The sequence below is a fragment of the Uloborus diversus genome, chromosome 5 (genome assembly GCF_026930045.1).
Source record: "Uloborus diversus isolate 005 chromosome 5, Udiv.v.3.1, whole genome shotgun sequence".
Taxonomy (NCBI): domain Eukaryota; kingdom Metazoa; phylum Arthropoda; class Arachnida; order Araneae; family Uloboridae; genus Uloborus; species Uloborus diversus.
The window spans coordinates 48,372,907-48,396,620 of record NC_072735.1 but is presented as its reverse complement, the minus strand read 5'-3'; the positions used below and the strand labels follow the sequence as shown (position 1 = coordinate 48,396,620).

Genomic DNA, 23,714 nt, shown 5'->3' with positions numbered 1-23,714 from the left:
GACAAAACTTAATAACATCAACTCTAAATCTTTCCGGCTCAGCCAAGGAATCCCTCGGGGCTCTATTCTTACTCTTTCTTTTTCTCTTTGTACATAGCTGGAGAGGAGAAAGTTCTAACTTCTGAGATTATAAAATTGACAGGTAGGTAAACGGTTTGTTGGGTGGAGTTAAGACAAGGATTTAGAAGCAATGTAGTTGAAATTGAATGATACTCAAACCAAATTTTTACAAATTGTTTATACATTCACAAAAAAGAGTACAAAAATTCCTCTTCTCATCTCTGTCATAAAAGCCAATATTTTAGGAAATCCTAAATTTTAATGATATTATGTTGTGAAAAATGAACCCTCGTTGCTCAAGCAGCTGGAAACATAATTCAAATTTCATATTGACATTTTAGTAGCAAAACATTTTCATTTATGATATTTGGTTAAAATTTCAGATTTATGCGATTTTTAGTCTTTAAGTTTCATTATTGAAAGAAAAATATACATAAGATTTAAGTTTAGAGCACTGAAATTACAGTCGTAAATTAGCAACATACTACCTATTCTGACACCGACACATAGTTTGTATGATCTCATAATCTCATTCAGTTAATCTTCGCATCTTATTTGCAAAGATGTCCATGATTCCACTGACGTCCTAATGAGAAGCGGGGAGATTCGATAGCAACATAAACTAATTAGGGACTTGTTGCCTACCAAGCTTTCCCACATAGGCGAATAAGGAACTCGGAATATACGGCTACGTGTACCGAAATCCCATCTCAGGATAGAATCCGATTTGGATGATCCTTATTTATGGAACAATGGAATGTTCGGAGAGAGGTACTGGAATCATCCTTGACAGGAATTCCGCTTTGCGCACTGTCTAGTTTCTGTTCCATGATGAGCATTTTCAGATATTTTCGTGGATTTGTCTATTCTAAATTTGGAATCTGGTTGGGAGATGTGAAAGGAGATTGCCACTTTTGGCAGCTCATTGTAAATAGGTTCGTTTACTTGTTTGACATTTAGCCATAAATCTTAATGGAATTTGACGCGATTGAGTTGTGTACTATGCAAGGCTAATAAAAATGTCATATGATGGAACGCATCATTACTATAGAAAGCCCACACATTGATTAAAAGTTAATCTGTTTCAACACCTAAAAATCATTCAATTTTACCTTATAACTTGCCAGGTATATTTTGCATGAAACTCAAGTTTGCGTCTATGTAGAGGACAAATAATGAAAGTACAACATCAAAAATTATATATGTATTAATCTAAACATTATAAGGAGCTATAAAATACAACGTTTTCAGCAATATTTTTAATTTAGGCAGGAAATTGGGGTGCAAATAAAGGTTCAAATTACGCAACTACCATTTTCTTTACAAGTTTTGCCTCACAATACGATACTAACCATGACATCAACTGTGACGCGGAAGTATATTCAAAATTGTTTGATCTTCCAAAAAAACCAAAATGACAATGCACTTGATATAAATAGTTGGATCAAGTGTTTTTTTTTTTTTTTTTTTTTTCAATAAAATAATTGAATCGGTCATTTTCAAAAGGGGTCAACTCTATATTTTTTTAAAAACTCACTTTATGGCGGTTTCTCACCCATTTAACTTCAACACATCAGTTCCACGTGAAAACGGCTTAAATCTATTTTTCTGAAGTAGTTCGGTGTAAGACCTCCCCCCCCCCCACTAGCGTTCATTTTTAAAATGAGTCATCTTTAGGAGATGACCCTTTTTCATAACGAACTCCTCCACGTGAGGACCGGAATTTACACACCTCAACTGTACGAAGATTTAATCGTATCCTACTCAAATTCTAAAAAGTTCAGTGTAAAGCACGTGACACATCAGGATGTAGCAGATTTTAAAAATTGGGGGTCAGATTATTTTTTAAAGAAAGTCCAGTTGAGTAGAAGTTACGGAAAGTGGTTTTCAAGGAGCTAAAAAAAATTTTCCCTGTAAACAACTTTTACGAGTTTGTGTTCACAAATTTTTGAACCCGGTGTCGCAAGGGCTAAACCATTCATTGACTGCTTAGTAGAAGAAAGTTTTTGCCTGTTAAAAAAATATAGAAACGCCAAAACTTTTTATCACAGATCCAACAAACAATCCCGCTGAACAGGACAGAATTCCAATAAATAAATAAATAAAAATGGATTAAAAAAAATTACATCAATGTATACTAGATGCTCATAAAAATTTCTACCAGGATTGGCACACTACATCAACCGAAGAAGCGGCTGAAGAATTTTATTTTTACTTTATTTATTTATTTATTTATTTTTATTTTTTTACTTCCTCTTTTCAGTTTTCACATTAAAATTAAATATTTTGTCAGAATAAACAATGCTTAATGTTTTGCAGTAACATTTATTTTGCAAAACTTATGTTCATTTTGAAAACGGGTCATCTCCCGCTAAAAAAAATTCATGTTTTTAGACAATTATTAAAGCAAAATTTCCGGATCATGTCAATTTTAAATAAGTTTCATCACACCTTAAAAGAAAAAGAAAAAAAATTAAAAAAAATTAAAAAAATGGGATAAATATACGTTTTTTTCTTTCCCATGAAAATTTTTGAAAAGTTGAGTTGACCTTTTCAAAATGATAGATTCAATAGAGCCAAACTACCACTCAATTCGTCTCTACCCCAAAACATACAAGAAATCTCTAAATCCAAGAAAAAAGAAATATAAACACAAAAGAAACATAAAAAAGAAGCAAATAAAATAGTTTATTTCACATAATGTTACATTTTTCAGCATTTTTTTTTCTAAAATCAAAGTTAAAACTTTTATATGGTGTAAGTGTAAGTCAATATAACATAAGTATACAGTCAATTCGCGATAACTCGAAGTCCGATAGCTCAAATTTTTACTATAACTTGAAGTTTTTATTAAATCCCGACCCCTTTGTCTTTAATTCCATGCTAATTATTCTCAATATCAACTTCCTTTAACTTGAAGTTTTTTCAAAGATGACTCGAAATTTATTTCGAAAGAAAGGAAAATTGATTCACCTTCACTTGCAATTCCTGCACAATAGACCTCTAAAGCAAGAAGAGTACCTGTTGAGCCAATGTGGGATAAAGTAGTTACATGTGCGGAAAAGAGTTACGCTTGTTTTCTTTTGTTGTACTGTACTGTTTACACTTTGACATGTTGCAGGACTACGAATTTGCTTTTCAGTAGTCAAGTCAACTGATTGTTCCTTTATTCAAAGTCTGACCTGAGTTAAGATGCGTTCCCCTCCATTATTTAGTTCGATCATTTGCTGATAAGTTCCTGAAAAACAGAGCGAGCTTTCTTTAGTATTAAAGATCTCTAAACAAATACTCTGTCAATGAAATTAAAAGAAGAAAGAGAAACTTTTAAAGCGGTAGAATCCATGAATCTGAATTTGAAACGAATGAAGATGTGCACCTTTTCTGAAGTAGAATACAAATACAAATGTGACGACCAGCAGCAGGCTCTTATCCCTGCTTGGCTGGTCCTAGTCAATTTATTAGTCCTCAATGAAGATCAATGGCCCTCTTAAAGCTATCCACCTCTATGCTCATTACCACCTCTTCCGGTAAGCTGTTCCAAGTGCCCACAACCCTACTAAAGTAGTATTTTTTCCTTATTTCCAGGTTAGCCAGAGATTTGAATAGCTTAAAACAATGACCCCTTGTCCTGCTTTCGGTGCACAAATTTAATCCATTAACATCGTTCATTTTGATAAATTTAAACAACTGAATCATGTCCCCTCTGATCCTCCTTTGCTTCAGGCTATCTATTAAGCCTATTAAGTGTAGTATCATAACCTAAATCTGAAACTCGCCTTACTAGTCTAGTTACCCTTCTTTGATCCCTTTCCAATGCACTTCTTTCCTCGGATAAGGCGTCCAAAACTGCACAGCGTACAAATGTGGTCTTACTAAACTCCTATATAAAAGCAGAAGAACCTTCTTAGATTTGTTTGAAACAGATCTATTGATAAACCCAAGCATTTTGTTGGCTTTGTTGCTTGCAATGCTGCACTGTCGACTAAACTTGAAGTCCTGATCTATTAAGATACCCAGACAATAGCATTTTCTGTCTGACTAATGATTGAACCCCTGTAAACGATAACTCGTACGCTTATTTCCATGATCTAAGTCAGGCAGAAAAAGTTACTGACCTAGGCGTTTTAATAGGTCAGGATTTAAAGTTTAGCCAACAGTGCAGCATAGCTATACAAAGCCAATAAGATGCTTGGGTTTATCAATAGATCTATTTCAAACAAATATAAAGTTCTTCTGTCCTTGTATAGAAGTTTGGTAAGACATCATTTGGAGTATGCTGTTCAGTTTTGGTCTCCTTATTTTAAGAAATATATTAATGTATTAGAAAGGGTTCAAAGGCGGGCTACAAGGCTAATTAATGGACTTTCTCATTTAAACTATGATTCCTGGCTTAGAAGGCTAAAAATGTACCGTCTTGAGCAAAGAAAAGATCGAGGGGACATGATTCAGTTGTTTAAATTTATTAAAATGAAAGTTGTTACGGGGCTGAAGTTTAGCACTGAAAACAGGACAAGGGGTCATTGTTTTAAGTAATTTAAATCTCAGGCTTACATGGCTATTAGGAAAAATTATTATTTGAGCAGGGTAGTGGAACCTTTTAGAACAGCTTACCGGAAGAAGTGGTAATGAGCAATGGAGTAGATAGTTTTAAGAGGGCCATTGATCTTCACTGGGGATTGTAAATTGACTAGGACCAGTCTAACTGGGCCCAGAGCCTGTTGCTGGTCGTCACATTTGTATTTATATTTGTATAAGTGTAGCACTTGCCATTTCCCTACATTAACTGCCATACCCCACTTATCCGCCCACTTAGTAAAATAGTCTAAATTCTCTTTAAGCTGTTTTACTGATTCCATGATTCTGATTTTTTCTCTCTCAATATTTTTGATTAAACTGTGCATATTGTGCTTTAAAACTTTTAAGTTCTGTAATTTTGTGTTATATGAGGCAGTGAGAAGCAAAGGGATGTAAGTGGCAAAATCAAAAATTTGGAAATAGCCAGTACACATGGCAGGTGAATCTCTCCTCTGGTCTTGGAGCAAGAGATGGTACTAATACCCCTGGTAGTTGCTGTTATACAGCATTATTTAGAAAAAATTTCAATGAAAGCTTACCTAGGATGTTATCTTTAAACTCATTTTACTCAAAACTTGAAAATGTCCACTTGCATCCCTTTGCTTCTCACTGCCTCATATGTACAATTCAATTAAAATATTCGATGATTTTTAAAATTAAAATGCTAAAAACAGAAACTAGCGGCATGTCGAACTTTTTCGTTGGGCCTTTTAGATTCGAGTTATCGCGAAACGACTAGATTAAATTTTTAAGCTCCTACAATACTAATTTTCCTTTTTTTCATTCATTGATAAGTATTACTTATTTCAATATCATTGAGGCTTTATGTGAAATCTTCTGTGTCTATTATGAATTTTTCTTAATTCACTAACGATTTCCCCATATGGCTCGCCAACTTACCCTGTGACAGGGCAAGTGTGCGAACTCAGCGAAGCTTCACAAAAAATTATGTAAAAAATACACCAAGCATAGTAGTGTGAAAACAAAAATACGACTTTATTGCCGATACTATACAGTTTCCAAGTAATAAAAGAAATTTTTTCTACTTCATTTACAACCTTGAAAAAAATAAAGTTTAAAAAGTTCGCACACTATCCCGATCTCCCGTACTACATAACAATAGATATAAAGAAAAGCTATCATTGAAAAAACTTACACCTCAGTTTATACTATTTGCAGAGCGATAAAATTGATAAATTTTAAATGCATGAATTGTTTGTTGCTTGTGCTCCATATTTTTCCTTTTAAGGCTCACAAGTATTTTGATAGCTATTAAAAACTCACAGTCGCAAATTTTCCAGACAATCTGTAAGAAATTTTAAAACTGTAACAAGCTTTAAATCTACATAAAACTTAGAAATTATTTTATACTTTTTAGTTCATTTTAAAAGCATGGTACATTAAAACTTTATTTCATTATTAAAAAACAGTAAGTTTCTTCATCTTTCAATTCAACACATTGAGCATATACTATAATGAAATATTTTTAAATGTATGGAACCATACCCCTATTTTAACACTAACGGAAGTCTTAATTTATGCGATTTTGATTGATGCAGAGCTTTAGTGGAACATATCTCCAGCATAAAACGAGGGTTTACTTATTGCATTTAAACCTGGATATAGGTTTGAAACCTGGGTTTTTTTAGGTAAAATTTGGATTCCAACTAACCTAGCTTATAACTCAAGCACAAATACAGGGAAGCAAACAAAAGCTGGAATACTCTATATAGACTCTGATAACTGATCTGTTTTTTTTTTTACCAATGAAATCAGATTTTTGCAGATTGACAGAAACTTTGCAAAGAGAATCGGCTTGAGCATTTTGCACTATAGGCATTAGAGTATTTTAGCCATTTAAAATAGTTATGCTACAAATGTGAAAATTATTACTATGAGAAAAGCTTTAAAAAAGGCTAAAAAATGAAATTGAAAAAGTTTGATGGGGACTGCATGCAGAAATTATTTAAAAAATCTAGAACTGGAATGAATAAGAAAGGAAAGTTATGGGTGAATTTCATGTAAAAAAGACTAATGCAAGCAATGAATTTCACTTAATACTTTTATTTAATTCATAATACATTCAATCTGTGCACTTCGTAACAAGCAGTTTACATTACACAAACATGTACGACACCATCTTGCTTTAATATATACATATTCTATTGCTATAATACACTTTTAAAGATAATAAAAGTTGAAACATTTTGTACTTTTAAGCAATACTACAATAATTATGTTGATTCTTTGGCAATCTCAGAAAATATGCAGTATAATAATATACACATACATAATACGGTATTATGTATCTGTATATTTGGTATTATACCAAAGCTACAATAGAGTGCACTACAAAGGTCGGGGGAAAAAGCGTAATAAGTACAACTTAATTTCCTATAAAATAAGCATAAAAGTGGAAATTACAACATATTTTAAGCACCTCGAATAACATTTGACACTGACGAAGATCTTTACACAAAAATCTTTATTATTATTATTATTTTACATTCAATTTTAAATGTCATTGCTCCAACTTAAAAGACCATACTATACAGACCTTTACAGACGAGTGTAAAAACGCTTTTGCAATATGAAATATATAAAAGATTAATTTAAAATTAGGTATTGAAGCAAGCATTCAGTCTATAAAAATTATCAGCATTACGAAAATATTGCTGTTGATATATATGTAAGCAGCCATTTGAATTGTTGTGAAAAATAGAAAAATTCGTCGTAAAAGTTTGGTACATAAGAATGCAAAATTTTTATAAAAGTGTCGTATGAAAAATAAGCACTGTAGAAATTATATTAAAAATGTTATGAGTCTTGTCTAAATATACCACATGAATCGACCTGATGAGATGGTAAAATGATGGTCTTTCGATTGATTAGCTTCAGTGATGTACTTGCAAAATATATCATGTTATTCTATCTTAAACATAATTTTAATTTTTAAAAAGATGATTATTGAAAAGAAACTACAAGCAATATCCTGAAAGCCTGGTTATGACTTCTAGAGACTGCAGTTTCTTTCTTGTTATGGACTCATCACTCTGTAATAGTAAAACGCTGAGCTGGATGCAGATGTCCTTTCCTTGAAGCTAAGATTACTTTCAAGCTCAATCAATTGAAAGTAAATCATTGTCCTAACAAGGCTCTCAGTATACTGCTTGTAATTCTGCCTTAGCCCTGACTTAAGGGTGGTAACTGCTTATTGAAAAACAAATTGAAAATTTTGCAGCCTGAAACTGGATCTATATGTGAGTTATTTGCTTAAAAATAAATGGAATTAAAAATGAGATAAGAAATAAGCTTTAAAAAAACAGATTAATTAAGACACCAGTAGTGGCCAGTGCTCCAGTAGTGGCCACTTCAAGTTGTACTTAGAAGAAACAAATGAACAATAATAATGTGAAGTACACCGCCAGCTCAGTCATTTCCAGCCGAGGACTGCAGTTTCGTGCTTATTAATAATAATGTGATTTTTTGTTGGTACTTAAAGAAACTATCACATTGAATAAATTTTATTCATCAGTTATTTGGTTTTAAAATAAGTAATGTAAATACTTCAGATAGGAAAATGTCAGATAGCCATCACTGAAATTTTTTGATTTTGGAGTAGCCACTGCTGGATCAAATTTGAGGTTTGAGAAAAAAATGATAAAAATTTAGCAATTTGAAATTTGGGTATTTTTTTAGAAGTTGGAAAGATTTAGAAAGCATTTTGCTATAAAACACTCCTTGAGTTTCAAGAGGGAAATTAATATTGTAGGCCTACAGTTTAAAAATATAAATCACTGTGGTCACTACTAGTGCATTTTAAATCTTGAAGTGGCCACTACCAAAGAAGTGGCCCTTTAACGGTGTTTTACATTATATTCTTTCACATTTTTTAAATTCAATCTTTCAAACATTATACTGATGCTAAATCTGTGAATATAATATGCAATTTTCCATATCGTTAAGTATTTAATCATGAAAGATGAAGTGTATAGAGTCTTATATCAGTTGTTGGGGAAGGAGAGAAATATAGCAATTTTCTCTGCTTCAGGTTCTGGGAACTGAACTTTCTTTTTAAAGATTCCATTTCAAATAATATAACTACAACATACAGAAACAATGTTACTAAATGCAACAATAAAAATTGAAATAAAACAACAAATATTATATGTATTAACAAAAAATACGTATTAAAAAGCATACAAAAATAATATGCTTAGTGCTATCCTCACTTTTTCTCTCATTTTTTCCATCATTTGTCAGGGTCAAAGAATGCATATATCTACATCTAGCTGAGATGTAGCTTTGCATACAACAGCTGCATCTTAATTTATGTAGCTAATTTCTTCATACATTAGCAAATGCATGTAAAATTGTGAAGACAGCTCTTGATAAAAAAAATAGCAAATGTTATAAAATAAAAGACACATCAATAAAAAACAAAATTACTTTAAGCATTTTTCAGAAAAAAACACACACACATTGCATGCACATAATACGAGTGTTTTCTTCAAAAATGTATGGCACCTTTAAAATTTGAAGATTAAAATAATTAAACATTGTAATTAAGTTTAAAAGCATATTAAATATTGAAATAAATATTTTCCCTCCAATGCAAAAACCAAAAAAAAAAAAAAAAACAAATCTAAAAATAATGAACAAAAACAAAAGAAATAAAATATCAAATAAAAATACATTTAAACAGAAAGTAAAAATATTCCAAAATAAAATTATATTAATTAACAACTTTTTCACTTGACTAGATAACTAGTGCGCTTTACATTAAAACACTAACTTACCGCTTAAAACTTAAAACTAAAATATAAAAAGGAACTATGTTTTGCAAATCAAAAATAACATTTGTTATAACCAACACTTACTTGTTTCGAATTGCAACTAAAAATTATACACTAAATATAAGCTAATTATTATTATTATTTGAAGTATATTTTCATTATACTGGTCGGAAAATTGAAAACTCTGCAAAAAAAAAAAACCTTTTTAAATCACAATGAAGTAAACAATTCACACTATTCCAAACTTTAGCACAGTCATTTTGAATAACATTCGAAATCATATATGACAGGGACAGAATAATAGGGATCACAATATGATATAAAAATTTTCTGCATGTATTACTGCTCTTTACAAACCCAAAGCTGAAAATTGTTCCTTAAAAAAAAGTAACAACCAAAAATGATTTGACATAATTTACTACAATTCATAACTTCAAAAGCTCAATCTCTTAAAAGATTTAAAATTGGATTTTTAATTTTCCAAAATACTTTGGAGAAAAAATACTGAAAAGAGGATCGAGCCACTTAAGGCATGGAGTTTTACAATAAGTGGAAAATGAGTCAAAAAATTTATATTACAGGTAAAATTATAATATTTCAAAAAAATCTATACTAGTCTAATGAAATAAGGCATGTCTTTTCCCAAAATGAAACTTTTGAGCATTGATAACAATTGAGAAATCCTCATATTATAGAAAAAACTACATAAGTTATTTTATAATTCCAGCATTTGGGAAATTAAAGTGAAGGTATGAGCATGTGACAATATTTGGTACTATATGGTAATGAAGAGGATGAAAATGTATTTCAAAGCAAAAAGTATATAAAAATTAAATCACACGAGAAAGGCACAAAATATACGTACAAAACTTTACATGTTAAGCATCTGGTAAATACATCAATGTCAAGATGATGAAAACAGCAACAACAAGAAAAATAGTAGAGTGAAAAAGATATTTAATAATGTAAAAGACAATAATGTCTCTTGATAAAATATATACAAAAAGTATAGCATGCACGATACACAGGCAAGTCAAACTGTCAAAAATAATTTTCCAGATCTCCTTTGAAGAACAAATTTTTTCTATGTATTTTCACATAGCTGCCTGAGCAAGTTTCATGCTCTGAAAAACAAGAGATGTTATGTAATTGCAGTATTTTTAAAGGTACTTGCTAGGAAAAACATATTGCTTTGCTACCATTAATATAAAATAAGATAATATTGAAATATTAGTTATGTTTCATTTGTTTTAAACGAACTGAAAAGTTTTAATATCTCGTTAAGGAATATGACTAGAGTATCTGTAGTTATGTAGTTACAAGAGTATCTGTAATATCTGAAGTAAAAGGATCTATGATGACAACGAGGGGAAAACACAAGGAAGGGGCCATGCCCCGCCGAAATCTTTAACAGTATTTTGTTTAACAAGACTAGTTTAAAAGATTTGAACATACTTTTTTTTTGTGGCATTACCAAACCTCAAGCATTGTGTTAATTGTTAAAACACCTGTGTTAAAATTAACAAGCAGTCGCCACATGCTGACTGAGTAAAAAAAGGCAACAAACAAAATTATTTGCCACTCAGTCGCCACTATCTCTAAACCCACACGTGTTATTCTCTTCTTTTTTTTCCAGTGAATTGTTTGAAGGGACATTTTGCTCTTAGTTGATAAGTTGTGGAAGAATGAAATTATGAATGAAAGTGTGAAAAAAAATTTTAAGTAGAGAGAAGCAATTCCACACAAAAAAGAAACAATTCCCAGTTTGATTATACAATTAACATAATTAACACTTGATTCTACAATTAATGTTAATAACCTTATTTAGTTATATTAACCTTTATTCAAACTGATGGTTTTTATAATTCAGAAGCAATTTGAAAGCTAATTTCTTGTACCCTTATTTTTTATTTATTTATTTTAAACCAACAAGAGAAAAAGGAGTGGAAACTACTAAATTTTTTTCTACCCACTACTGACGACCACAAAAAATTGCTTAAAATATAAAGTTAATAGACATGAGTTTGCAGAAAAGTAAAAACTCACACACATAAAACAAAAATGGGAACAAGTTTTTAAAAATGCAAGTAAAAAAATATTAAAGATGACTACAATGTCAGTAAATGTTATCATTTAGCAGCATTTATATTTAAATACTTTACAGATCAAAAGCATTACATATAATCAGTTCAAGTAAAAAGTAGTTCTGAAAAAGAGGCAGTCTAGACAAAGTTCTATCCTACAAATTAACTGCTCACATATTTGAACATAGATGCTCCCCACATATATGAATTAAAAGAAGTAATGCTAGAAAGGTAAAGCAAAGACATAAAACTTGTCTCCTGCCTACCGAATTTTATTCAAATTCTTAACGATAACGCAATATTTGATAACTTCAATAACAATTTAACCCTTTATTTAGCTCCATTGCTAAGAAGCCAGAGATCTAATATGACACAAATATTGTACAACTTAAATGAACCCAATATAGGTTACAAACCCTTCAATGCAACCAGTATATAGTTATATATTTCATGTTGAAGAGTTTTTCTTTAAAATATGATGCTTGTCCTGCATTTTTTAGCATGTTAACTGCCAACTACCAACAGGGGTGCCCTCCCCCCCCACCCCACCCCCAAGCTCAATGGCACAAAATCCCCCCAAAAATTTTCCTAACTCGTTTTTAAATTAGGTTAAGCATAACACTTTTTAGAGTTACAAATTTCCAGTTAAATTCACGTTTTCTGTATTAATAAAAATAATATCTGAAAGAAATTCAAGAATTAGAGTTGCTTCAGGAAAAAAAATTCAACAAATGCTAAAACGAATTGTTTACATTTACGACTGCAAACACAAGTACAAGCAAACAATAAATTTAGGATCTGGTGAAGTTTTGTCGTTTGCTTGGAACTTTTTTGAGTGTTGCGGTTACCTTTTAAGATAATGATAATATTTAATTTCTCAGGTCCCTCGTTAGAGCAAAAAACTAAGAAGGAAGGTATGTGTTTTAGCAAGTGCTCATCAAACCTTTTCCCCTAACATATTTTAAAATAGAGTGATATAGTGGATTCGGCTCTTGTTTTGGGAGAGAGTCTTTACTAGGTCTAAGCGATAAGAACCGGGTTGATAAGTTTTATGTAAACTCGGAAACAAAAGTTTCTTCGTGTTTTCACAACCGGAAAATGTTTGAAATTGTAGTTTCAAACCATCTTTGATAATGTTTAAGGTGAGGAGAGGCATGGTGGCTCTCCCACAGAAATTTTTCAAAATTGAAGCTCTAGAAATGCAATTGCAGATTGCTTCGATTATTTCAGGAAAAGAGAGTATTAGCTACGGCCTTGAATTTTTTCAAAATTGTAGTTCTAAAAATGCAGTTTTAGACCTCCTTTAGTAATGTTGGAGAGAGAAAAGTTTTCGTGCCCTTCTTGCGGCAACTTTTAGAAATTGAAACACCAAAAACTCAGTTTTAAATAACGTTTGGTAATGTTAGCGAGGGGGGGGGGCGGAACTTTTTTGAAATTGTAGTACTAAAAACGCTGTTTTAGACGATATTTGTTAAGGTTAAGCTTGTGAACCCTCCCACGGCAATTTTACAAAATTGAGACCTCTAAAAAAAGCAACTGTGGATTGTCTTCGGTTATGTTTTAAAAATTTTTGAAATTAAAGTATTAAAAACATGATTGTAAGCAATCTTTGGCAACGTTAGACGGCAGTCAATGTTTCAAAACTAAAGCTCCTAAAACGAAAGTTTCGATGATTTTAGGAGGGGGAGTTTTTGGAAACTCTCCCACGGAAACTTGGTTCTAACACATAGTTTTTGACGATCATCAGTAAAGTTTGGTCTCAATGGCCCTTTGCAGCAATTTTTCGAAATAAAAACTCCAATAGCACTGTTTTAGACAATCTTCAGTAAGGATAAAGAGAAGGGAGTTCATGGGTTCTTCCTTGGAACTAATTTGAAATTGTAGTTCTATAAAAGCAGTTTTAGACGATCTCTGGCAATGTTAAGTAGTGTTGAAGTTCCATGGCTCTTCTGCGGCAGTTGTTTGAAATCGAAACTTCAAAAATGCAGTTGTAGATTGTTTTCAATGTTCAATCATGTTTCGGGAAGGGGGGGGGGTATTTTTTGAGCTTTCATCTGCTAAAAATGCAACATTTTTTTTGGCAGTTTATCAAAATTGATGCTATAAAAACACTATTTTAGCCAACCTGCAATGATAATGTGAAATGGGGGGGAGGAGTTCTTGTAAGCTTTTTCTGGACATGTTTCAGAATTTAAGCTCTATAAACGAATTTTAAGACTATTTTTTAAGATGTTTGCAAGAACAGCGGAGGGGGGTTGGGGACCTTGGAAGGGGTGTTGGGGACCTTCAACAGAAAATTTTCAAACTTGTATCTTTAAAAAGGCAGTTTTAGGCGATCTTTGGGAATATTAATGAGCTGGGGGTTCAGGGGCCGTTCACAGGCAGGTGTTTGAAATTGAGTTTCCAGAAACTCTATTTTAGATGATTTTTGATAATGGGATTGTAGAAAGAAATTCACTCACGGCTCTGCCGCAGAAATTGTTTTGAAATCGAGCCTTAAAAACAAAATTTATGACGGTCTTTAATAATGATAAGGGAGTCTTCTTCTGAAAGTTTTTATAAATTTAAATCCTAAACCTGTATTTTTTGACTCCCTCTTTTTCACTGCTGTCACACGTATTCATTGTACAGATCTGTACTAGTTCCAGCAAAATTCATGATAAATTAAAATGAAATTAAACCTTCTGCCCATTTTTTGCAACAGATTATTTGACGCCATCCTGTCTTCATTGAAAAATCTGTTTTCAGGGTTCATACACTTGTGGATAAAAAAATTCCCTGACTTTTCCAGGTCGATTTTTAGAAAATTCCAGGTTACTCGCTTCATTCAAAATTAAGTTTAAATTTCGATATTTTCAAAATGATTAAATTATTTAAAGTAGCCTTGCAAAAGAACTGAAACTTTTACTATTGGATTAAAGAAAAAAGGGAATCTTGGAATTTTTTCTTTTTTCTTTCAAAATTTAAGTTTTTTTTTCAACATTTTGTTTAAAATTGATTTCATTCGTTTGCTACTTGTTGAAAACAAAGTTCTTATTTTAGCATTTCTTCGATGCCACGTGTCATGCGTAATATTAGAGTTTTGCTGTAATTGTGCAGCAATCTTATAGCATCTGCTTTTGGTTTAAAATACTATGTTTCTGTTTATTTTCTTATTAGTATATAACACAAAACATAGTGAGCAAAATACAAAGCTAGTTTTCAGTATAAATATGGATAATTTGTTGCATCGATCAGCATACCATATAAGGCATAATAACAACAATCAACATCCGCCAATCATAGGCCCCATGCCAATAAATAATCATCAATTCTTTTTTCTTTCGCATAATAGAGGATGCTTACATTAAAATTAAAACATTAAATTAAATTATTTATTGCACATTTCATGTTTGTTTCATTTGTTTACATTGAGATAAACATGCAATTCTGTTTTTGGAAATTTAGGTCTACATCCATCTTGCAAATGACCAAATATGGCAACTAAGTGAAAAATTTAAGATAATAAGTAGATTTTTGAATTTGTAGCATAAAAGTAGTAATAAAAAATTAATAATACTTAAAAAACTACAATTAAGACAAAATAGTATGTTTTTATCACATAAGCGTCTAAACCAATCCCGAGTAGCATCAACTCATCGGCCGATCATCGGCCGTTCATCGAAATCCGATCAAACTTTGATCGGTCGATGATCGGCCGATGATCGGATTCCGATGAGTTTTCATCGGAAATTGCTCCAATATGTCTCATCGGCAATAGTAGAATCCGATCATCGGTATCCGATGAATTTTGCTCCCTATACCGATAAGATTTGGAGCAATATACGAGCAGTGATTTTCCGAGGCGATGAATTTTGGATGAAAATACGATGAGATTTGGAGTAATATACGAGCAGTGCTGTTCCGAGGCGATGAACTTTGGATGAAAATACGATGAGATTTGGAGTAATATACGAGCAGTGCTGTTCCGAGGCGATGAATTTTGGATGAAAATACGATGAGATTTGGAGTAATATACGAGCAGTGCTGTTCCGAGACGATGAATTTAGGATGAAAATACGATGAGAAGTAATAACAACCGCGATATAGGGACAAGCAGGAGGAAAAAAAAATAACAGTGGGAAGATGGGTCCGCCACCTTGGATGATCACGTGACACTTCCGTCATTTTTAAAACTTTCAGAAGGGGTATTTTCGGATGACGTCATTCGGGACAATTATTTAATATACTTTAATTTCTTTTAATAACTTGTTTAGTTAATTTCTAATTTAACAACCTTTGATGAAGGTCGGCTCAATCTAACTCGCTTTAACCAGGAATCGAACCCTAGACCTCTGAATACGAGATTCATTAGCTGACCACTAGACAAGCAATGCTCTCTCCAAGGAGGAAAATAATGTATTAAATAGAAAATCATTTGTGGCGCCATCTATCGGGGGGCAAGGCCATGACAGATTTCTGAACGGAAAGTGAGAATTTTATTCAGTGAATATACTTGTGGCGCCAGCTAGTGAAGAGTCGGAGTCGATCATTTTGCCCGCAAACCGAGTCGGAGTCGGTAATTTTGGGAGTCAAATTGAACAGAAAGGAATTGTTTTGGAGATAGAGAGAAATCATTCAGGAGTCTGAGTTTCATTTTGTTCGCAATTCCAGTGAGGTAATCGGGGTTGGAATCGTGGAGTTAAAGTTGAATTGATTTTGCAGCAAATCGGAGTAAACCCTTCCAAAATCCAGGAGTCGGATTCGCAGTCAAAGTCTCAGTCATTTTTCCTCCGATTCTCAACCCTGAATGTTGATCCGTATAGCCTTACGTTTTATCAATAGTCGGATATTCGAATAATAAAACTTATCCTATTTTAACAGTTGGGAGATTTCCAAAAATTTTAGATTGGGAAAACTTTTATCGGAAAATTTAAACGACCTACTTTTTTTAAGATGAAATGTAACTCGGCAAATTTTCATCGGAAAATTTGATCGTTACGATCTCTTTTTCCGATGAAATGTAGCTCGGCAAATTTTCGTCGGAAAATTTGATCGTTACGATCTCTTTTTCGGATGAAATTTCGCTCGGCAAATTTTCATCGGAAAATTTGATCGTTACGATCTCTTTTTCGGATGAAATTTCGCTCGGCAAATTTTCATCGGAAAATTTGATCGTTACGATCTCTTTTTTCGATGAAATGTAGCTAGGCAAACTTTCATCGGAAAATTTGATCGTTACGATCTCTTTTTCTGATGAAATGTAGCTACGCAAATTTTCATCGGAAAATTTGATCGTTACGATCTCTTTTTCCGATGAAATGTAGCTAGGCAAATTTTCATCGGAAAATTTGAACGTTACGATCTCTTTTTCCGATGAAATGCAGCTCGGCAAATTTTCATCGGGAAATTTGATTGTTACGATCTCTTTTTCCGATGAAATGCAGCTCAGCAAATTTTCATCGGGAAATTTGATCGTAAGGATATAGTTTTCCGATAAAAAACAGCTCATCGAAAACCGTTCTCGGTTTCTGATCGCAACGATATCAGCGTGAAATACGCGATGAGTTTAGAAGGAGTCTATGATCGGCCGAGCAAAATCCGATGAGTTGATGCTACCTGGGATAAGAATAAAAACAATGTTCTAAAGATAAAATTTTGCATTTTACTAGAAAATAATTAAATTATCCACACAAAAAAGCACATTTTGCATTGTTTTCAACAGTTTGCATTGCAATAAACATCTAATGTTGTTTTCGCAAACATAGGCACTTAAAAAATTTTGTGTACTTCCATCTTGGGAGTGACCAAATATGGCGGCTATGCCAAGAATTAAATTTTTTTTTGAACTTTAAGCATGAAAACAATTTAAGAACAACAAATCTTCATGAAATTACAATTCAGTAGAAAGGTTTTCAGCACATTTGCATCCAAGGCAATGAAGATAAGATTAATTTTTAAGAACAAATTTTATTTTTCAAGAAAATTAGATACATATTTAAAAATTAAAAAAAGAAAACAATTTTTAGCATGTTCTCAATTACTTTCATTAGTTTGCAGTTATTCATATTATTTTCAAAACACAGTTCACAAAACAAAGCAACAATTTTACAAATATACATGCAAAACAAAAAGTAACAAAGTTATTTTCATGCAAATGCAGGGAAAAGATTATGAATTGGCAAGGTGCATTTTTAAATTGCATAAAGTGAAACAAAATCATGGGAAACTAAGACACTTACTGTGTTTTAAGTTTAACACTTGTATTAATGAATTTCTAGAATTGTCCTGCTTTCTGGAAAAAATAGATATTTTGCTTAAAAATAAACAAAAAGCAACATTATGGGAAAAGGATAAAATAAAAATGTTTGTTTCATCAGCAAATAAAAGAAAGAGGGAGAAAACAAAAGGGAATGCAAGCAGAAAAGTACTCAAATTGATACATGCATAAACGATTACCACTTCCAATTAAAAAAAAGTTCTTACATGGGTGATGTTAACACCAGTAAGTTGGCTCACTACTTGTGGCACTTTAGAAATAATGTCCAAAACTTCTCCAGTCAATTTACTTGCTCCTATATCACCTTTCCCAGATGAAACCATCGTCACCTTTCGGCATTGAGAGAGTGGAGCAGAAATTTCTGCAGCAACCTAAATTTTGAAGAAATTTTAACTATATACAATAGAAAACTTCAACAAAACATAATACGTAAAAATAAATATTTAAAACAAATGTAAACATATACTTTTCTGTATCTGTTTAAAGGAAACGGGGGGGGGGGGGGGGGAATTAAGAAATGCATCTGTGCAACCATGTTCAACTTTGAAAAAAAAAGTGATACATTTAAACTATTTTCATTTGAGGATTTTGGAAGTTGCGATTTTGGTTTCAAACTATGGATAAAATTCTTATCTACTCAAAATTAAAATGGTTTTCTCTATTATCTGTTTTATTTCTTCAATTAATTTAGTTTTCATACTTCCCCTCAGCCTCCCTTGCAGCCATAGACATTCTTATTACTTGAGTGTTAAACTTTCAAAAAAGTTTTAAAAAAATATTATTAGGTTATTTAAGTGATGAATAAATTGTGTTGTTAAAAATAATACAACTGTAAAAAGTTTGACTTTTTTTTTTTTGATAGATTATAAAAATTGAATGCAAATACAAAAAAAAAAAATGCTACAACTTATTTTTAAAAAAGTTTTTTTTTTTTTTTTTTTTCATTATTAGAACTAATTTTATACAATTGGTTTTATTTTTGGTCATTAAACATTTCAATTTATCTTCAGATTTAATGCTCTTTCCCACTTTTTCCTGAATTTTTATTTAACTTTCTATCCAAATGTGAACCATTTTAATGTGCATACAACAAAAAGTCAACAAATAAAGCACAAATCATCATGAAAATGCTGCAAATAGCTATTTCAAAGATCGATTACTGCCCCAATAACTAGTTTCTCAGTTGCAAGAACGAGGACATTGTAAAGTACAACAGTAACTTTGAAGAGTACCGAGTGCTTTTGCCAGTAACTTGATTCACCAATTTGATTTTTTCTTCCATAATTTTTTGATAGTCCCTATTTTATTATTAAACTGAAAAATTAAAAAACAAAAACAACTTAACGCTGACCTTTGGCAAGGTTTCCAAGAACATATCCACCATGGCTGCATCTTTGTACTCCTTGAAAGCATCAGCTTTCTTTGCCATTTGTTCAGCTTCTGCTTTAGCCTTTGCTTCCACAGCGAAGGCCTCTGCTTCGCCCCTCAACTGAAGGCATACAAAAACAGGTTAATTCAGAGCAAAATAATAGCTTGATGATACATAGTTTGTAAAAATTACATAAAAACTACAAATAATTACTATATTTCTTAATGAAAAAACTATTAAAAACATTCCTACTGCGTATAATACAACCAGATATTTCTCTACAACTAGACAAGTTTAGTTTAAAATAAAATATTGCAGGGTTGCTATTGACACGCTACAAAATCAAAGCCCTAAAATATCGAAAATATCCTATGTTTTGATAGACATCCGATTTTTTCAATCAGCAAAAACTAAAGTCTTGTAACGGTAAATGTATCCTCAAATCACTTTTTATTTTCTTATATTATTATTATTACAATATGTTTTTTTTTTTTCATTATTTATACCGATTTCATTTTACACTGTTATATATTTTAATACAGTTAATTTAGCATTAGCTGTTTCTACTCATTTTACTTCTGTTACTTACTTTTGCACAGTTATTTGATTCAAAAATAAACAATTTAGATTAGCCATTGCAGTCATAAGACATTTTCTTTTTTTCTGACCAATGTTTAATATTTAATTAGGCACTTTTAATATGAATTAAAATTGTTACATTACCTGCTAATAATTTTATTATATTACTTTCTTACATTAATAATGTATTAATACATGATAAAAATATAGTTCATAATATTTTGGTTGTTTTTAATAATAAATGAACAATATTACTATGATTAATATAATTTTTGTACTGCAAATACTGTAGCTGAAAAATAAATATTGGATATATATTGACCGATATATATTAGCGAACTCTGTAAAATTGTAACTATTTGTTAATTAAAAGTGGTTAGCAGGCATGCAACACACATATGTAAACGAATTTAAACTACAATTAAAATGTAAAGGTTACCCGAATGGCTTCTGCTTCAGCCTCAGCTTCCATAATAACTCTATTTCTAAAAAGCAAATTTGGTATGATTAGTGACTCATAAAAAATGGAACAGAAAAGCATAATGTCTTAAAATTATTCTTAATAGCTAAATTTATATGCATTATAGGTCATTCCAGGATTTTTCACATGGTCCCTTTTTTATGCTAAGTCCAACAATTTTGCAAAAAAAATCAACTGATTTTGTGAAAAATGAAATAAATTGAAATTTCAAAATTTATACATATAGCATAGCTGCCAACCTCAAGATAAAAAAAATAGGAGCACTTAAGGGAAAAAATAGGAGCAATGAGGGTTAAAATAGGAGCACCAAATCGTGGCCTGTGCTAAACCTTCCTTCAGTACCGTAAGCTTCAATAAGTTCTAAGCACCATTACAATGCGTTTCTGAATTTTCATGTTAGATTTTCAACAAAACTACAATCAAGTATAAGATAAAAATATTTTACATTAAAAAAAGCATCATTACGTGGTTACATATTGAAAATTAAAAAAAAACATGATTACTGTTTGATTTAATAAAACTGCAACCCTTTTTTAAAATATTCCTTTATACATATCCTACATGTATTGAAAATGCATTGCATAAGAACATATTAAAGATTTAAAAAAAAAAAAAAAACACGATTACTTCTTATACTTGGAAGTAAAGCAACTCATAGTAAAGGTCAAGACTTGGAAATCTTCTAGGTGGCCAGTGGCCACTAGACTCCAAAAACTTAGTGGCCACCACTGTCACCAAGTTTTAAAACACAAACTGGAGGGGAGATAGGGCAGTTTTTACAACTTTCATGAAAAAAATAGATGAATAGGACTTCACACATTTTAAAATAGAGTCATTCAATACTTTTTTTGTACATGGAAAATTCAAGTTAAAATAGATTTCTGATTTATTAAAAAAAATAAATAAATAAATGAGAAGTCAGCAGGAACCTTCATTTTAGATGAAATGGTTTCAGCTTATAACAAAGCCTCCGAGGCAATAAGGATCAAATACAGATAAAATTTTTCTTTCAAAAAAATAATTAAAAAAAAAACCATAACTTTTTGCCTTTTGTTATTTTTAATAGTTTGCATTGAGACAAACAACCAATTCTGTTTTCGGAAACTTAGGCTATTAATAGTCTTGTCTACTTCCATATTGCAAATGACCAAACATGGCAACAATGCAAATAAGATGATAGATTTTTGAATTTGTTGCATTAAAAGTAATTATAAATAATTAATAATCCTTAAAAAAACAAAAAAATTAGATGAAATAGACAGTTTTTAGCACATTAGCATCCAAACCAATCAGGATAACATAATATTCTGAAGAAATTTTTTTTTCATTTTTCAAGAAAAAAATTAAGAATTTTCCGGAAAAAAAAAAAAAAAAAAAGCCCATTTCGCATTATTTTTAGTAGTTTGCATTGCAATAAACATCTAATTCTGATTTTAAAAACTTGGTCACTTAAAGAGTTTTATGTACTTAAATCTTGCAAATGACCAAATATGGCGACTAAGTCAAAAATTCAGATATAAAATTTTGAATTTGTTGCATGAAAATAATTTGAAAATAAAAAATCCCCATGAAACTACAATTTAATTGAGAATCTTTAGCACATTCGTGTCCAAAGCAATAGGGATAAGATGAAATTTTAAACAGTATACTTGTTTTCATTTCTCAATAAAATTATTTAAAATAACCAAAAAAAAAAAACATTTTGTAGCACATTTTGCTGATTTTTATTAGTTTGCAGTTAAAAGAAACCCCCAATTCTGCTTTGTCTTTGAAAACGAAAGTACTTAAGCATCGTCTATTTCCATCTTCTGAATGACCAAACATGGCGGCTACGTTTTGCCCGTAGCTGAAATGCTCAATGAAAAAACGATGTTCTCCGATCCATTAGCGCTCCCACTCAGTGTTTATCTTGACACTAATGCTTCCAGGGCATAAAATTGCTTCCTCTTTTGTTGAGTTTGTGCACAATTCCTACCTTCCAGAATAGGGAAATTTCTTCTTTTTCCTCAGAAATCGAAAAGTGTACAAGCAAAGTCAAAAAACGGAGTTATTTGGAATAAATCGGATTTTCGGAGTACGCAATAAAAATCGGAGAAACTCCGGGAAAAAACGGAGCACTTGGCAGCTATTTATAGTAATGAATCAAGGGAAGGAGCCATGACACTAACCAGGGTTGACAAGTTTTTTACAGTTGGAGGTTTTATTCAGTTTTCATTGCAAATTTAGTTTTTTTTAAAATAATTATCGGGTTACACACCGAAATATATTATTTTAACTTCAGATTTGCTCTTTCAATAAACAATTTGTAAAAGATCTGATCAGAATTCTGTGAAAGATTCATTTTGATTGATCCAATTTTTGTGAATGTTTCATTAATGAACCTAAATTTCTTCTAGCCAGAGCCCTGTATATAACTTTTTAAAAAAAGAAAAACACTTGTACACACACAAATAAAAATTTATCAATGAACAAGACAAGGTAGTACAAAGAACTTTAGTGACCAAAGTAAAATAGTCCCAGGTAATCTATTTATGTTGTCAAAGTTAACTAAAATAGGTTCCCAGTGCTTGGAGATATAGCAGAGTTCCCTGCCCCTCGAGATTATATCAGGAGACAAATACTCCAGGTTAGGGTTGAGGGGCTGACAAACCCACATTATGACACAACTCTTGTTATAAAATTTAAAGAATAAAGAATGTAGAAATTATATGGGACTGCACGCTTGGAGTCAATCTAGGAAAATTTTAGAAACACAAAATACAGTTATTAACGAGGATTTTAAAGCACTGATAGTGATCAACTGGCAGACCCAAGCCAAGAGCAGAGCTGACTAGAAGAACATTCAGAAGAAGCTTTGACTCACAAATGTCTGTGAAGCCAATGAAGAAGAAATAAAACACCATAGCAAAATTTGTTTCTGGCAAAATATTAGAAAAGTTTGCACAATACAAAAAACCTGACTAATTTTAGGCCAAAAAGAAAAGAAAACAATAAGTAAATTGTTGAAATATTAATTGAAAATCACTTAAACTTTCTGTACCTAACTAGAGGACCCGACAGACGTTGTTCTGTTCAAACTTTGTAAATTGAAAAGTTAAAAAATTTCAATAAACTATCAAGTGTTTAAACCTTTTTTTTTTTTTTTTTTTGAAAAAAAATAAGTAAAAAGAAAATGATTTAAGCTGCTTGGTATCAGAATGCGTATATTTATTACAACTTGATTTATCTAATGCCCACTGAGCAGTTGTTTTATTAACTATTTTCCCCCCATACTTGATGGTTTGTTCCTTCAGACATACTCAAACGATAAAAAGCGTACTCAAATATTAAGTGTGAAAAACTAACTACCCATCTAGAGCAAATGGGAAATCCTGCTGCAACATCCCCCACATGAAAAAGAATAAAAAAAATCGAAAGGATATTGTTTAAAAGATTTATAAAGGTAAAAACAGTTCTCTGAATAAGCGAAAATCACTCATCACCTCCCACCCCCTCCCGTTGTAAAATAAAC

At 31.5% G+C, this 23,714-nt stretch overlaps 1 protein-coding gene across 2 annotated transcripts in view; it reads right to left on the bottom strand.

The window, feature by feature from the left end:
* Positions 1-8,521: 8,521 nt before the first annotated feature.
* Positions 8,522-23,714, bottom strand: part of LOC129223353 (flotillin-1-like) — a 35,786-nt gene continuing 20,593 nt past the window's right edge. Inside the window, exons 9-13 of one of the 2 annotated variants that reach the window (XM_054857922.1) lie at positions 20,162-20,207; positions 19,126-19,263; positions 17,981-18,145; positions 17,737-17,789; positions 8,522-10,555 (exon numbers count right to left, since the gene is read on the bottom strand). In XM_054857922.1, coding sequence (XP_054713897.1) covers positions 17,772-17,789; positions 17,981-18,145; positions 19,126-19,263; positions 20,162-20,207 — 367 coding nt within the window. In that variant the 3' untranslated portion in view covers positions 8,522-10,555; positions 17,737-17,771. The remainder of the gene's footprint in view (positions 10,556-17,736; positions 17,790-17,980; positions 18,146-19,125; positions 19,264-20,161; positions 20,208-23,714) is intronic. The other variant, XM_054857921.1, reaches the window with a different exon arrangement.